Raw genomic sequence first — 18,700 nt, forward strand, 5'->3', positions numbered from 1 at the left:
TTAGTAATTCTTCATTAGCTAAACAGGGACTATATGAAAGAATTCCCATTTAAATACATTCCAATGAAAGGAATCAAACAAAACAATGACAAGATAGGGAAAACAAGACACACGTTGACCTAGCTAAAACAAATTCACATGACCATTCACACGCAATCACTAATAATTTATTTTATACATTCAACATATGTATTAGTTTTTTTCGTAGAATGTGAATCTTATAGTTATATTAGATTCTCATATTGTAAATCTTATAATTATATTAAATTCTCATATTGTAAAAGACGATACATAAAACTAATGCCTCCTCACTTACACACAATAAAACACAATTGCATAATTTCTCCAAAAAAAAAAAAAAAAAAAAAAAAAAAAAAAACACGCAATTGCATAATTGCTAGGAAGGTCAATCTAAACTACACCAAATGGTAACTATTAGAAAAGTTCATTGCCTATCCTTTTGTACCAAATGCTGAACAAATTCATTGATATTCTTGTCAGAGCTCCCTCCTTCACTGACTGCTTTCTTAGCCAACTCCCTCCATTTACTAGCATTCTTCTTAATCTGCTGGCTCCTCTCTCCTTCCATCACTTCCTTCAAACAAATTACAAGCTCTTCTTTTCTCACAACTCCCTTATCATCCTCCTTGGCTCTTAGCCCCACACCCCAAATCTCCTCCACAAACTTTGCATCTGTCAATTGGTCAGCCCACTTTGGCACTCCCACCATAGGTGCCCCAAGGCTCAACCCTTCTAGTGTTGAGTTCCACCCACAGTGTGTTACAAAGCAACCAATGGCTTGGTTTTCCAGTATTTCTAGTTGGTTGCACCATGACACAATCAAACCCTTTTCTTTTGTTGAGTCCACAAACCCATCAGGCAATTTATCTTGCTCAGATTCTTTTACAACCCACAGGAAATGCAAGCCACTCTCCTTCAAGCCCCATGCAATTTCTTCCATTTCTTCTAATGTCAAGGAGACCATGCTTCCAAAAGAGACATACACTACTGTCTTAGGTGGCTTTGTTTCTAGCCATTTGATGCAATCATCACTAAAAGGCTCCCATAGACTTGCTCCATATCCTTTGTCATCTTCAATCCGACCATCTAAGTAAGCCGCTGGGACCATTGGTCCGATCAACTTTGCTGGCCAGAGCTTTGATATGCTTCTCGCTTCCTACTCAAACATAAAACACGAAAATTTTTTGTTTTAGTAAGCGTATAATAAGAAAAAGAAAGGGTCATTTTATGGTAAACAAATTTTTTTTTTGGTAGGTAAATATATATATATATATATATATATTTTTTTTTTTTTTTTTTTTGGGTAGGTAAATATTTACCTAATGCCAATAATATTATAAAATATATATTAAATAAGACAATATCCAATATTAACTTGTTAGAACCCCTTTTTGTTTTTCTTGTGTGTGATGGGTTCTAAGAAAACAAAAAAACTTGTGTACAAGTAAAAAAAGAAGTATATACTGTAAAATTCTATTCTTTCATGCTGCTTCTATGCTAGTGAGAAGAATGACTACATTGAATTGATGGTAAAATATCTGTAAGTTAACATGATAATTGATAATGGTGATGTTAGTCACATACCTCGGCTTCTAATTCTTCGAAAGTGTTGCTAAATATCCAATCAGCCATGTCCAAGTTGGAAAACTGACTTAATTTCATTGCCAAGTATGCTGGATAACTTTCTGGCAACTTAAGAAAGCTTGGTAGGTCAGGGAAGTTCAATGGAGGTAGGCCAGGAATGATTAGTGGTGTAGTTTCAAGCTTCAATGGCAACGAAAGTTTGCCATGGTGTATGAGACAGAATATGTGGGATACAGTGGCTGAATTGGTAAAGAATGGTGCTCCATAAATGCCATGTTGCTTAGCAACATCAAGAGCCCATGGCAAAAATGAATCATACACAACACAACTCACGGGAGAACCAGAGTGTTGAAACTTTTGGATGAGTTCAGATAGAGTTCTTGAGCCATTGGCCTTGAATGACTTCAGGAACAAGTCCACGTTTTTTGCTTGTGCAAAGCCACTCTCATCAAACCCATCGGAGATGGGCTCTACACCAACGTTTGCTGTACAAATGGACTTGAGAGTATAACGAGTTGTAGCTATTGTGGCCTTGACCCCTTTTGAGGCTAAACGTTTTGCAAATTGGAGGAGAGGGTTAATGTGACCCTGGCTTGGATATGGGAGCACCACAACGTGACCTCTATACTCTGTTTCCTCCATTTCTTTATGTTATTGTTGTTTCTCCTTAACTATCCTTATATATAGGCTAGAGAGAAACTTGTTTTACAGTAAATTTTATACTAAAAAACTAGGACCAGACTTTTGGCAAACTGAGGGTGGCCAACAAAATGTGATGGATTAATGTAAAAGTGTAATTACAATTAATTTATCACATAATTGTGGTAAATGTTGAAATCATAAAATAACTCATTTTACTCAATAATTAATTAGCTGGCATCTTATCTATACTTTCATTTTTTTTATTAGGGAAATGTTAATGGATGATTTTAGAGCAGTGGTTAATAATTAATTTAAAGAAATTTTTTATGAGGAAAGAAAACAAAAGTAATTAATGTTTTGATAGTTTTTTCTATTTCTCATAAACGTGCTGTCAAAACTTTTCTAAAATAGATTGTTAACCATTGCCCTAAGGGCACCCATTAATAGGACCCTCTCCTATTAACGGGTGCCCTTAGGACAATTATTAATAAATAATTTTAGGAAAATTTTAACATCACTTTTATGGGAAATATAAAAAATTGTTAAAACAATTAATTTCTTTTGTTCTTTTTCTATAAAAAGTTTCTTAAAATAGTTTCTAAAAACCAATATCTTTAGGGCATCCGTTATTATTTCCCTCTTTTATAAATAATTTAATTTTCTTTTATATGAATAATTCAAGGATTTGAATCTTATCTATGCTTCTTACCATATATCAAAACCAATGTTTTGAACTTTTATTGAAATTTGTTCATAACTTCATATGAATGCTGCCACTGTGCCACATAAGACATGGAAATTATTGTGGAAGGGCATTAATTGTTTTTCATTACTATTTACTTGCTCATTTTGCATTCACATTAATTAATTTTACTTTTTTCCTCTTGCCTTATTATTTGGAAATTATTGTGGAAGGGCATTAATTATTGGGAAATGTTAACCAATGCTCTTAGTATTAATTATTTGGTTTAGTAGCTATTTTTAGAAACATTTTATTTGGAGAATGATAAAACAATAAATATTGTTGACAATTTTCTATATTTTCTATGCTATGAAAAGTGTGTCAAAAATTTTCTATTATAGTTTATTAACAATTTCCCTAAGCACATCTATTAACATGACCCTTAATTATTTTTCATTACTATTTACTTGTTCATTCAGCATTCGAATTAAATTATTTTTTTTCCTTATTCTCAAAAAAAAATTATTTTTCCTTTTTTGCTCCTTACGAGTCACAATGCTCTATTTTTTCGAAATAGGAAAAATTAATAAATGCCCTAAGAGTATCAGTTTAGCAATTATTTTTAGAAACTTTTTATAGGAAAAGAAAAAAGTAATTGATTTTTTCACAAATTTTTATATTTTCCATAAAAGTTGTATTAAAACTTTTCTAAAATTATCTATTAACAAATGCTCTAAGTGGTATTAAAATTTTGGGTCATGCCAACGAGTGCCCTTATGGCAATGATTAACAATCCATTTTAAAAAAGTTTTAACACCACTTTTATAGAAAATGGAAAAAGTTGTCAAAATATTAATTTTTTTCTCCTAAAAACTTTATTTAAATGGATTGTTAATCATTGCTCTAAGACATTCATTAGTATTTCCCTAAAACTTTATATGCTCTATATTATTTCTTGAATGAGAGATTAAGAGATTCAAGAAACAATAAATGTATAGTAATAAAAGAGCACATAAAGATAAGATAATTAATGTGAATATTGAATGAGCTTCTTTTTTTGAGAGGGGCAGTTGAGACTGCACTGTATATCCATTTTAAGAAAGTTTTAACACCACTTTTATAGAAAATGGAAAAAGTTTTCAAAATATTAATTTTTTTCTCCTAAAAACTTTATTTAAATGGATTGTTAATCATTGCTCTAAGGCATTCATTGGTATTTCCCTAAAACTTTATATGCTCTATATTATTTCTTGAATGAGAGATTAAGAGATTCAAGAAACAATAAATGTATAGTAATAAAAGAGCACAAAAAGATAAGATAATTAATGTGAATATTGAATGAGCTTCTTTTTTTGAGAGGGGCAGTTGAGACTGCACTGTATATCAATTTTAAGAAAGTTTTAACATCACTTTTATAGAAAATAGAAAAAGTTCTCAAAATATTAATTTTTTTCTCCTAAAAACTTTATTTAAATGGATTGTTAATCATTGCTCTAAGGCATTCATTAGTATTTCCCTAAAACTTTATATGCTCTATATTATTTCTTGAATGAGAGATTAAGAGATTCAAGAAACAATAAATGTATAGTAATAAAAGAGCACATAAAGATAAGATAATTAATGTGAATATCGAATGAGCTTCATTTTTTTAGAGGGGCCGTTGAGATTGCACTGTATAGTAATAAAAGAGCACATAAAGATAAGATAATTAATGTGAATATTGAATGAGCTTCTTTTTTTGAGAGGGGCAGTTGAGACTGCACTGTATATCCATTTTAAGAAAGTTTTAACATCACTTTTATAGAAAATGGAAAAAGTTGTCAAAATATTAATTTTTTTCTCCTAAAAACTTTATTTAAATGGATTGTTAATCATTGCTCTAAGGCATTCATTGGTATTTCCCTAAAACTTTATATGCTCTATATTATTTCTTGAATGAGAGATTAAGAGATTCAAGAAACAATAAATGTATAGTAATAAAAGAGCACATAAAGATAAGATAATTAATGTGAATATTGAATGAGCTTCTTTTTTTGAGAGGGGCAGTTGAGACTGCACTGTATATCCATTTTAAGAAAGTTTTAACATTACTTTTATAGAAAATGGAAAAAGTTGTCAAAATATTAATTTTTTTCTCCTAAAAACTTTATTTAAATGGATTTTTAATCATTGCTCTAAGGCATTCATTAGTATTTCCCTAAAACTTTATATGCTCTATATTATTTCTTGAATGAGAGATTAAGAGATTCAAGAAACAATAAATGTATAGTAATAAAAGAGCACATAAAGATAAGATAATTAATGTGAATATCGAATGAGCTTCATTTTTGAGAGGGGCAGTTGAGATTGCACTGTATAGTAATAAAAGAGCACATAAAGATAAGATAATTAATGTGAATATTGAATGAGCTTCTTTTTTTGAGAGGGGTAGTTGAGACTGCACTGTATATCCATTTTAAGAAAGTTTTAACATCACTTTTATAGAAAATGGAAAAAGTTGTCAAAATATTAATTTTTTTCTCCTAAAAACTTTATTTAAATGGATTGTTAATCATTGCTCTAAGGCATTCATTAGTATTTCCCTAAAACTTTATATGCTCTATATTATTTCATGAATGAGAGATTAAGAGATTCAAGAAACAATAAATGTATAGTAATAAAAGAGCACATAAAGATAAGATAATTAATGTGAATATTGAATGAGCTTCTTTTTTTGAGAGGGGCAGTTGAGACTGCACTGTATATTGAATGAGCTTCTAATAAATAAGGATAAATTGTGTATTGAATGAGATTGCATTGTATATTGAATGAGCTTTTTTTTTTTCTTTTTTTTTTGGTGAAATTATAATATCCACATGGTGGACAAGTGATATGGTCCACTATTCCACTAAAAAACTTCCACTTATTTAAAATTGTTAGTTAGAAAATTTTTTTAAACAGAAATTAATTACTGACTCAGCAATTTTAAACAAGTGAAAGTTTTTTAATGGAATGGTGGACAAATAACGTGGTCCACCAGAGAACTCTATAATTTCTCCTTTTTTTGAGAGGCGCAGTTGAGACTGCACTGTATATTGAATGAGCTTCTAATAAATAAGTATAAACTGTGTAAGGATCCTCATATTGCTTCACTTGGTGAGCAAGTGATCTTATCAAAGTCCTGATGGTACGGTACACGTGGTATTACTCATTGTCGTCATGTGAGTCGTGACATGAGGTTAATGAGTCCACATTAAAGACTCCATTTTTTAATTCAAAAAAACATAAACTACCCTTGCCCTTCCAAATAAAAGGTATATAAAGACGGAAAAGAAATGATAATTAATGTGAATGTTGAATGAGCAAGTAAATACATAGTAAGGAAAAACAATTAATGCCCTTCCACACAAGTAAAAAAAAAAAAAAAAAAATCTTAAAAAAAGAAAAATGAAAATTAGCTAACCACTTTTCATAATACCTTAATGTAATTCTCTATCCTGTACTCTATTTAATTAAAATATTATTTATTTTTTTATTTGTATTATTTTTCTCACTTTTCAAAACATTAACTTTTCTTTATTTCAATAACCTAAACACCAAAAAAAATAAATAAATAAATTAAGTATTAATAAGAAACACTTAAGCAAAAGGGTATTTTAGAAGATTATAGGTATGATTTTAAAAATTTGATCAGACAGGCCTATTAAATTGAAACCAAACCCTAGTTTTTTATGATAAAAATTGTAAAAATTAAAAGCTCGGTCGTAAAAACTGAAATCAAAACTTTTAAAAAGATTTTTTTTTTTTTTTATGAGTCCCATTTGGTACATGTGTTTAAACACATGTTTTCAGTTTTTAAACAACATTATACGTAGTTTCACACATTTTTTTACTCACACGTATTTCTAAAAAATATAAACAACATTATTAGAATAACATTACCAAACAGCCACAGTTTTCAAAATCATGTATGTAAAGAACCCAACGCATGGGTCTTTCTTTACTTGGGGAATTCATTCCTTGAATCAGTTTCTTTTCCCCTATCGATGTTGCCAAGCTCCATGTCATGTCATAATCTAGCATGACTTATATTGTTTAAATAAAACAAATCATGACGTAATCTCATTGGAAATGAGCATTACTTGTATTGTTAAAAATAAAAATAAAAATCGGACGGATTCTAATGTTTGGAAAAAAATACACCGAAATGTAACAATTCATTAGGTAAGATCTCAACAAATCTATCTAATTTCATTGTGTTGTCGTATCTAGTTTTTTTTTTTTTTTTTTTTAAACTTTCTTACTTCTTAATCCTATAAACTTTCTTATTTTAATTTTCACTTTCATTTTAGTATTGTAATTCTTTTAATTAAAAAAAAAAAAAAATCTCTCTATGAATGTTACTATTGGGCAAAATTTGGTATTTAGACTGTTTTCAGAAAAAAAAATTTGTGAACAGCATGCGCGTCAAATTATTTAGTTAGTTGGACTGATTTTGGAACTTGAGTTTGGCAAACTCGAGTTCCGGCCCAAAATTCAAACTATAGTGGCGTTTTTTTTTAGTGGTGTTTGTCAAAAATGCCACTATATGTACCCTATAGTGGCGTTTTCTATAAATGCTGCTATATGGACTAAAAAAACGCCACTATAGGATTTGCTTTCCAACCCAAAATCGAGTTTGGCAAACTCGAGTTCCAAAAACAGTCCAACTAACTAATTAGTTTGACGCGCATGCTATTCTCCAAAAAAATTTCTAAATTCAGTCTAAATAGCAAATTTTGCCGTTACTATTGTGTCCCCCAAGTATTGTAAATACCTTTTGTTATTCGTAAAAAAAAAAAAAAAAAATGTAAATACCTTTTGTTAAGGTATATGTAACGGCGAAAAAGCATTAATCAACTTATGAAAATAAATTACGATTTTACTATTTGCTATCACAATAAATTTGTATAGAGATGGGAAGTCAAAATTGTTTATGATATCCAATACACGAACTAAGAAGGTTTACGTCATAGAATTGAATAAGAAATCATGCTTCTTCTATTAATTCACAGTTTAAGAACTGGTTAAGAAAACATACAAGTGTTGGTTCTCGAGTCTAGTTCGAGGTTTGAGTTACAAGTGGATAGATTCTATTCTTTCTTTTTTGGCTCCCCCTTCATCTCAATCTTCTCCTTGCTTTTGTATCCAGCTATAACTTATCTGAATCTTACACTTGGAGGGTTGAGATTGCACTCCTAGAACTCATGTCCCATCTTAGATGTTTCACCACTATTCATGGTCATTTCCTCATTAATGCAGTCGGAATAGTGGTTGTCTTGTATTTAATGCGGAGGGAATGAGTTCTATACCATTCTTTCTTCATCATTCTCGTATTTTGTGCCAAGTTTGCTTTTTTTTTTTTTTTCCCCCTTTTGATGTTTTAACTTTATGCGTCTCACATAACTAGTGCTCATCCCCGATATTCGATGTGCATCCACGGAAATAACCTTAACTATCCATTTAAATTAGATTTGGGATCCTCGTCCCCATAGTATATATGTGTCAAGTATATATTAAGTGACAATTTTTAAATATATATAAAATATGCGAAGACATTATATATTATTAAGAAATCTAAATATGCATTCTACAATCACTTTTTTTTTTTTTTAACTTCAGCAAATTTTTTTTTTTTTTAATTTATATAACAATACTTAAAGTTATATTAGTTGTAACTTAAGGTGTTTGATTAGGGATAGAAAAGCGAGAGCATAGAAAATGGAAAAAATGTTAAAAAGTGAGAAGATTGAAAATATTTTAATTTCTTTTATTTGTGTTTGGTTGAGAGATGGAATAGTAGAGGAATGGAAAAAATTTTATTATTTGGTTGAGAAGAAAAATGGAAAGATAGAAAATGTGGTTTGTATAAATTTATTATCAGGCCGTATTAAATAAAAAAGTAAATCAGATGAACAAAAAAAAATACTCACTAATAAGTATTAGAAAAAGACAAAAATCAAATTAAAGAAGAAATAAGAATAAAACCAAAGAAAAAGAAAAGGAGAAAAAAAAGGAAAATGACCAAACCCATGGATACATTTCACATGGGTATTTTGGTTTTCACTTGGATGGAAAAATAATTTCATGTTTTCTTTTTAATTTTCTTTCCAATTTTGATAGAAAACATTTTGATAGACTCAGGTTCTACCAGTTTTTCCTCATTTCATCTCTCCAACCAAACATCTTCAAAAATCATATTCTTTCTCTTTTCATATTTTTCCATCCTTTCTAAAATCCACCAAATCAAACGGAACTTAAACTACACTCAACTCAAACCCACTCCCGCCTTTCCTCTCAAGCTATTCTAAGACTTACTGTTAGGATTCTGGGATGTTCGCGTAGCACCTTTCTATGCTAGACTCAAAGCTGAACATGACAAGCTATTTGAGGTTGACATTGACATACAGTAACAGGATCTAGACCATTCAAGAAAACAAAAAATTATGTCCCACATATCTGTGGGATCCATTTGCTACGAAAGAGATGGTAGATACAGCAGAAACAGAGTATACAATCTCTTAGAAAGGATGAGTAAGACTAACGAACATTCGAGAAATGACTAGTAAACACAAGTTATTGCATCCAAAATTGTGACTTGTGTGTATCAGGTAGTGTGTAAGATCATACGTCAATCGGTAGATATGCAAGGAGTACATACATAACTAGAGTTTTTTTGGGTGAGGGACTGTTTAATAGTCATAAGTCAAAGTGAATTTCTTTTTCTCTTTCGTTACGTAGAACAGAAAAATTCATCCAAAAAACAAAAGTAGAACAGAAATCTGTCATTAAAAAGTGATTTAATTAGTGCAAGTCGGCGGGGATCCTATGGGTCAATGAATAACATTTGCTGTTTGCAACATTAGGACATGGTTTGTACTTTGTAGTGACCATTTTTAAGGTTGATGACTTGTAGTAAAGTTTAGAACCTTTTTTATAATAAAATTTTGGGTAATGTTAACGGGTACTCTTGAAGTACTTGTTAATAAATAATTTTAGTAAAGATTTAATTTATTTTTACTGAAAATATAAAAAAAAAATTATCAAAATATTTATTTACTTTTTTTATTTTTCTATGCATAAAATGTTTTTAAAAATAACTTTTAAATGAATATTTTTAACTTTTTTATTTTAATTTTTTTTAGGAGAGCATTTATTTATTCTAATAATGTTTTTTTTTATCCTTCGTATAATCTAGATCTTTGAAGTGAAAATGCATTTTGTATCAAATGATACCAAATCAGTGGTATTAAAATTCAATAAATGAGGAATATGTTTGCAAAAAATAACTATCCTACTAACAATTGGAAGATATATGTTAGTGAATAGTTATTTTTATACCTATTAAATTTTAATATTGTATCATTTTGATATAGAATAATTTTTCAAATGATGAATTCATTCGGTCTTTTTTTTTTTTTTTTTTCCTTCATTTTTAAGATAAGGTGTGGCCCTCTAGCCTGCCGTTTTATGATTTTATCACCCAAAAATACAATATAAAAAACAAAAACAAAAGCAAATGATAAAACAAAACAAGAGAGTAGTTCCCAGTAAAAAAAAAAAAAAAAAAAAACAAAAAAACAAAAAAAAAAAAACCAAGAGAGTAGTAAGAGATAAGGCCTTGATCATGTATTTCGATGTCGACGTCAAGGTTGGGTGAAGGAAGTGGAACACTACAATTTTGATTTTGCTCGGCTGTAAAGAATTTTCTTTCTTTCTATGATCTTCTTCTTTTCTATTACTTTTTTATTTTATTAAATAAAGGAGGAAAATTTAAATTCGAATTCTCTTATGAAGAAAAATAAGACAATATCACTAAACTTTTAAGACTTTTGGCATAACCATAAAAAACACTACTTTGGATTTTAACATTTGAATTTTTTTTTCTTTGGATTAACATTTGAAGTTTGATCTAGCCTTAAAATTCATTTTGCTATAAACAATACAAACTGTTTTTTTTTTTTTTTACCTTAAAGTTTAATCTAGCCTTAAAATTCATTTCACTATAAACAATAATAAACGGTTTTGTTTTTAGACAAAGTTTAGCTACAAAATAAAATTGGTTGTAGCCTACTTCATAAAATAAATATTACCATATATTTTGAAAATCTAACCGATGAATTGCATGTTTTTTATGTTCTTAATACACATGTTAAATTTTGTGTTAATCAGACATTATTTACTATATGATCTATAAGTTTATATTTTATGTATAATTTTAAACTACAAAAACTTGTAATTTAAATAATTTATTGATAATATAGTTATTGATCTTTAATTTTCTAGAAATTTTGCAAATATAGGGTCTGTTTGGATAGAACTTATTTTAATGAAACTGAAAACTGAAAACACTGTAACAAAATAATTTTTAAATATGTGAATAGTACCGTGGGACCCATTTTTAATGAAAAAGTTGCTGAAAAGTGAAGTTTGTGGGTCCGTGAACAGTGCACGAATACACTGTTTTGGGTCAAAAGTTGCGGTTACTGTTCATAACAGTGATGAACAGTAATGTTTTACTCCTGAAATGCGTGCCCAAAAAAAAAAAACTGAAACGTAAACATGAAACGAACAGCTTCAATGAATCCAAACAAATACATAGAGAATATAAAAAGAAAATATAATCTTATAGAACATTTGCCAAAATTCACAAAAATAAATATTGAATAAAATTATAGTTTTAAACTACGACTAACTAAACTTTGTAATTTTTTTTATTTTAAGGTTTTGGTTTGTGACGTTATCGAAGGCATGAAAATTCTCCCCCGTCAGCTTACTACCGCTTTTATTCTCCCCTGTCAGCTTTCACGTGATCCTTCTCCCCATGACCAGGGATCACGGGTTCATGTCATTTTCTCAGTTTTGCAGGCATTATTCAAATTTTTTTTGACTTTGACTGACAAATTTTTTCTTTTCTTTACTGCACTTAACCAGCACCAGGCGGTGCTGGTTAACATTCTCCAATTATAATTACCCTCGAAAAAATTCTGCACAGCTAACATAATTTTTCCATGTGAGTTTGAGTAACCAAAGTCAAAAGTGAAAAGAGAGATTATAATTATTTTAGAAGGTTGTGAACAGCTGGAGGCAGTACGGACAATTGCCGGCACTCCAGGACAAGAGAGAATTAGCGTGTGTTTGGTTTCACTTTTAGGAGCCAAATTGCACTTTTTTTCCGCTGAAAATCCAAACTGTGTTTAATAAGAAATTATCGCATTATATATTAATTAAATAAAATGAGAAGATTAAAATTTATTGTTACTTATCATTTTACCATTGTATACTTAAAATAACAAAAAATGTCCAATTAAAACGGTACTGAAAGTAAATTAAACCCTTATAAAAAGTTAATTTTCTAATATACTCACTAGATGCGGCAGTTGGGAGTTATAATTGCAAAACATCACAAGCGCGTTGTTAACGCTTTTGAAGATTGATTTGAGGACAGCCCATGGAAAATGGCCAATTGCCGCTTATTGTGGTCACAATATTGCTAGGCGAAGTATTCAAACTTTTTAATGTGAAAAAAGGGGAAAATTATTTTTATCTTAATAGCATGGCTTCGTAAGATTCTGCAACAAAAATTATATAGACATAATACATCTGCGCTTGAACATATACACGGCTATACACACACAACCACTTTAATTTATGTAATTCATGTTTGTATTAATTGATATTTGAATATAAGAACACCAACAAAATAATGGTAGATTCATTATATTTTTTTTACCTATAAAAGGATTTTTTGTATGAATAGTTATATTTTGATTTTTGTTTTCAAAGTAAAATTTTCACTTATGAATGAAAAGATATTTAACTGTTAGATAGACACTAATTATAATTTATATAAATTTATGTTATTATGTAATTCTCCTAAAATTTTATTCTTTATTACATAAATTTTATGAAAAATAATAAATGATCACATAAAGAATATAAGGTCCTATTAGTTTTTTTTTTTTTTTTGGTTTGTGTGTTTGTTATAAGAGCATTAGTATCAGGAAATGCTACTATATTTTATTTTATCATCCCAAAAAGCTACTTTATCAATTATACCATCCCATTTTACAATACTTCCAGCATCCCAAACTTTTATTTTCCTATTCTACCCATTAAAATAATATATCTACACAATAAAATAATATTTCTCCCAATCACCATCATTTATTCTTTCTTTCTCCCAAACACCATCACAATAAAAATATTAGTTTTTTTTTTTTAATTGTGCTATAGTACAATTCTATATTTAGAATTGCACTGTAGCACTATTGCAAAAAAATTTGCAATACTTAGCAATAGCATTTCCTGATGCAATACATTTTGGGGTTTGAAATGCCAAATATCCCTTACATTTAGCATTAGCATTCCCCAATGCTAATGCTCTAATATCCCTTTTGAAAGATACAATTTTCCCCTTTTGCTAAACTCTAACTACATTATTATTATAATATATATAGTATATGAGATAGGTTCAAGTTACACTTGGTGTAACTCTAAGAGTTACACATTTTTTAAACCATTAGATTTAAGTAGATCTAACGGTTAAAAAAAGATTATAATTATTACAAATATTCTTATTAAAATCTAATTACCCTCATTTATTACCTTCTAAACTTAAAAAAAAAGTTTGACTTCTGACTCTCTCTCATTCACGTTTCTCTCTCTCTCTCTCTCTCTCTCTCTCTCTCTCTCTCTCTCTCTCTCTCTACAGAAAAAAAAAAAAAAAAAAAAAGTTGAACACTAACAAGAGGTGCTTTGTTTCTAGTTTTCCTTTCTTTTCTGGTTTGTGAGTGCTTTGTTTCTTTTGCAGGCAGCCTTTTGAGGGAAAAGATGAAAAAGGGATACCAGTAGGGGTCTATGTCATTCAGAATGCTGAGTGTAATAGCAAAAGCCTTCCCTGACTGAACAAAGGTTTCAATTCTCAGTCACTAATTAGAACCTACCTGCCAATATAGAATCCTCTGAGTAGTAGCACTAGTTGGAGCACCTTCTGGCCACATTGGGATAACAACATATACAGCAAATCTCTCATTTGTTCTAATTTTCTCAGCAATCTTAAGGGCAATTTCCATTGGAATCAAATTATTAGCACCTGCAGAAAGACAGTATGAGCAAAATTCAACAAACAAAACAAGAAAATGAAATCACGAGACACCTTAACATCCAGTAAGTGATTTCCCGGGAAGATAATAGCACAAAAATGCGGTCATTTAAAATGGCGCAGCACAGTGAGAGTATTTTGTCAAAAACCGTAAATAACTACATATAACACCTAATATAATCAGTTCTAATTTTGCCAATCCCAATTTGTGACTTGCAACTGATTAGCTATTGAAAAGAAGTATAGCTCTTTTCTTGACTTCATCACCTTTCTTTATTCATCATCTTTCTTAAATACCTGTGTAAGTGCCTTTATCACTGAAAGGCAATTTAAAATTTTAATTGATTGTTTCTATTTCTAGCTATCCATTAAGTATATGGATAGGCTAAACTTGACCAAACAATGGAAATGGTAGGTTACTTTTTATTTGAACCTCCTCTATGCATGTCCAACTTTCAGATTCTAACTGTGGACGTGCTATTCACTGAGAATAAATCTGATTCCATTAACTTTAACCTCATACAAATGCACAGCTCATGCGGATTTCTGTTGGTTGAGGAAATTATGAGGACACTATTAGACAGCAACAAGTTCTAAATTTTTTTTTTCTGCCGACAACCTGTGGAGGTGGTGAAGGAGAAAGAGAGAGGGAAACGTAGAGAGAGAAATGGGGAGAGAGAGAGAGTCAAAAGTCAAACTTTTTTTTTGGGTTTAGAGATAGGTTTAGAAGGTAATAAACGAAAATAATTAATTAGATTCTAATTAGAATATTTGTAATAATTATAGTTTTTTTTTTAACCGTTGGATCTACTTAAATCTAATGGTTTAAAAAAGGTGTAACACTTTAAAAAAGGTGTAACTCTAAAGAGTTACACCATGTGTAACTTGAACCCATCTCATAATATATATATATATATATATATCCCAATTATTTTGTTTACCAAGCTGCAACTTGTCTAAAAGAAGAGGCTGCCACGTGAATCTTGTCCAATATATGCCCCTGCATAACAAAATCATGGTTGTGTTATTGTTGACCCAATTTTGTTTAACATATGGATAGCTTGAAAGAGTAATGCTGCCATAATTTCACAACAACTTCATAACAAATTTTAAGTGACAAATTATTATTAGAGCACTAATATTAGATGTGCTAAATATCGAATATTTTATTTGCCCATCTCTTTCACACACGGTCTTTCTGCTCTCACTCTCTCTCTTCCCTCTCCTCTCTACTTGCTTTGTTTATTTGAGCTCTCTCTATCCTTTCCCTTAACTCTTTGCTACCCTCACCGATCAAGCCTAGGTTTGAAGTTGCCACCACTGTCAATTTGAAGCCCATCTCAACCACGATCTAAAATCAGTCTGATCCACTACTATCGAACTAAAACCACCACTGTCAATAGCAAAAGCCACCATCGGCCGAATTTCTCTAGCTCTCGTACCAGCTTGTTTTTATTTTTAATATGGTGGCTATTTTTTTTTTTAACTTCTGATACTAATGTTCTTAGTTCTAATTTGGATCTATTACTAACATCTTTTTTTATCCACTAATAATAATTTACTACAAATTTATTATGTAATTATTATAAAAATGTTGTGAACATAAATATTACTCGAATTGAAATTTCCATAGTTTTTGAATTTTTTTGATCGGCCTAAGGGGCAATAGCCATGGATGATGGAACCCAAAAAAAAAAAGAAAAAAGGATAGGGTTGGGGAGGGGGAGTAATCATAGTTTTTAAACTGAACTATCCTTGTTCACAGAAAATTCTTAGGTACTCTCGAAGTACGAAGAAATGAAACTCCCTCTTCTCACATTCATTGTGGAGTCCACCATGAATGTGAGAGGAGGGAACACCATTTTCCATGCTCTTTGAGAATTATGTCCCCATTAAATAAATAAAAAAAGTAACACATTTTTTTATTCAAAAAATTGTGTATGTACACTTCAAAATAAAAATAAAAAATAGCACAAGCCAAAGGAAGATAAGCACATAAAAAATAAAAAAATAAAACACTACTAAGTACAAGAAAAACCAAAAAAAAGAAGTAGAAAAAAAGAATAAAGGAAAAAGAAGAAAAAAAAAATGGCAAGAACGACACCTAGAAGAAAAAGAAATAAATAAATAAAAACTGCCAAGAACAATGCCCAGAAAAGATAAAAAAAACAAAAAAAAAAAAACAAAAAACACACAAATGGCAAGAACAACGCCCATGTGCACCATGCATATGGGCATTTTGATAGGCTCAAATTGAGATTTTCTCCTCGGCCCCCCCTAGTTTTCTCCCAATTTTAGGGAGAACATTTTGGTGGGGCTGAGTGAGAGAAAACACCCAAACCCCATCACTTTTTTCCCCTCATCCCCTCCTAGCCAAACTACCACTTAAAATGCTATCTCTCCACTTTTCTCTCCTAAATTTTCCATCCTCACTAAAATCCCTCCAAACAAACATACCCTAAGTTTCCAAGTTTTAACAAAGTTTTATAATTAGAAACATAAGAGCATTAGCATCTAGGGATACCAAAATATATATATATATATATATATTTTGCATCCTCAAACACTACTTTATCTATTTTACCAACTCATTTTACAACCCACCATACATTCTAATTTTTATTTTTACATATAATCCAATAAAATAATATAAATTACCTAATAAAATTATAAAAAGTATTATTTTTGAACAACAAGCACTAGCATGGGTGGGGGGGGGGGGGGGTGGTTAAGGGGGGAGGGGGGTGTACATATCCCCCAGTTGCTATTTTACAACCAAACTACCCAAAACCCACTCCATCCGAGTTTGCAAACTTTAAAAAAAAAAATTGCAACCTATAAACAGTAAGGTTGTATTTATGCAACCTTACTATTCTTAGGTTGTAAAAAATATATATTATTTTAATTTTATGATTATGTGTGAAAAGAAAAAGTGAGTAGGAGGAAAAAGAGAGAGAATATTACTTTTTATTATTTTATTAGGTAGTTTATATTATTTTATTAGATTGTATATAAAAATAAAAATAAAAACTAAAATGTAGGGTGAGTTGTAAAATAGATAAAGTAATGTTTGAGGATGCAAATTTTTTTTTTTTTTGCATCCCCAGATGCTAATGCTTAAGGTTTCATATATGCAACCTTACTATTCATAGGTTGCAATTTTTTTTAAGTTTACAAACCCTAATAGAGTGAGTTTTGGGTGGCTTAGGTTGTAAAATAGCAACTAATGGGTATTTATGTTTTTTTTTTCTTTTTTTGATGAATAACTAATGGGTATTTACACCCCAATGCTAGTGCTCTAAATACATAAATTTTGAATCTATTTTCAGGCCAGTGGTGACTTGTCGTACTAGTGAACTCAAAAAGGTGCTTTAAGACCTTCAAGAATCCAATCTACTTAAAAAGTCATTGAGTTAAGCTTTATATTGTTCTAGTCTAACCTAAACCTTTAACCTTTCTTATATTTTAATAAATTTAATAAGATTTGATTCCAAAATTCTCCTTTGACGGCAAATGACTTTACAATTACGAGTTGATTTAATTAATTGAAAGTTTGAAACCACACTTATCTCCTCTGTATGTGATCTAGAATCAACTCATGCTCCACCCTTTAAATTACTGTCATGTATGATGATCCATTTGAAAGGAAGTTCTTTGTTGAACTTGAACCCTTTTCCCAGATCATACGTGCCCAACTCTGCTTCCTTTTAATGACTTATTACAGGTTGATATTGTTGAATGGGACACCCTTTCTTTCTTTTCTTTTCTTTTTTTTGAGTTTTTATTTTTCCCTTTGAGTGAGATAGTGATTCAGTTCCAGATACCATTGGGCTAATGGAACTAGAGGTTACAAAGTTTTCTTGCAATTATTTGGCTGTGGGCATGTGGCCCTTGGTCACAGACTCACAGATTAAGATAGCGAAACAACTGAAAAGCACCATGTGGTCCTTATTCTCTTTCTTTTTCTTGTCTTACTTTCTTTTTCATGGTTTGCTAGCTCAAATTGGAAACCATCGAATTCGAAAACACTCATAATTTCTTTTACGGGTCCACGATCGACACAATTAAATCCATAAAGCATTATGACATGTTCACACATGCATAATCACAATGGCAGTGAAATTGGACCCAACCAGAATTTTCCTTTATCATTTGAGGCTAAAGTATAAACCACTACTCAACCTCTGTGTGCATTATGTTTCCTATAACAATGTGTCTATTATTCTTCTAATATATGTTGTTAAGAAAAAAAAAACAAAAACAAAAACAAAAAGAAAGATAGATCCAAACTTTTATCTTTAGATCCCAAATAACAAACTATTGAAATATCAAATGCATAATCATTTGAATTAACAAAGAAAACCCAAATAAAATCATTTGAATTTTTATTAATTTTTAGAACTAGTTGCAAATCCGTGCTACGCACGGGAACTTACTTGTTTGTGTGGTACACTCATCTAACTTCAATTTGTGCTACAATTTGATGAAGAAATCATAGCTTGAACGTGTAATGACTTACAAAAAATAACTCAAAAATTCAAATATTAAAACTTCTGAAGAACATCTTAGAAATTATTTAAACAAAACAAAATATATATTATTACACGATAAAGAAATATAAGAGAAAAAATGGTTCAATTCAAAAGAAT

At 30.1% G+C, this 18,700-nt stretch overlaps 1 protein-coding gene across 1 annotated transcript; it reads right to left on the minus strand.

The window, feature by feature from the left end:
* Positions 1 to 240: 240 nt before the first annotated feature.
* LOC126718604 (UDP-glycosyltransferase 74B1-like) lies at positions 241 to 2,281 on the minus strand. Its single transcript, XM_050420898.1, has 2 exons — positions 1,606 to 2,281; positions 241 to 1,177 (listed from the first exon to the last, which is right to left on the minus strand). Exons 1-2 carry the CDS (start codon positions 2,245 to 2,247, stop codon positions 446 to 448), a joined length of 1,374 nt encoding a protein of 457 aa, XP_050276855.1. The 5' UTR covers positions 2,248 to 2,281; the 3' UTR covers positions 241 to 445.
* Positions 2,282 to 18,700: the final 16,419 nt, after the last annotated feature.

This window comes from Quercus robur, chromosome 3 (genome assembly GCF_932294415.1).
Source record: "Quercus robur chromosome 3, dhQueRobu3.1, whole genome shotgun sequence".
NCBI classification, from domain to species: domain Eukaryota; kingdom Viridiplantae; phylum Streptophyta; class Magnoliopsida; order Fagales; family Fagaceae; genus Quercus; species Quercus robur.

Excerpts from the sequence above, each read along its gene's own strand:
- LOC126718604 (XM_050420898.1), bottom strand. The coding sequence starts at position 2,247 with ATGGAGGAAACAGAGTATAGAGGTCACGTTGTGGTGCTCCCATATCCA. Across the intron at positions 1,178-1,605 it reads TCGAAGAATTAGAAGCCGAG|GAAGCGAGAAGCATATCAAA; the intron begins GTATGTGACTAA and ends ATGTTTGAGTAG.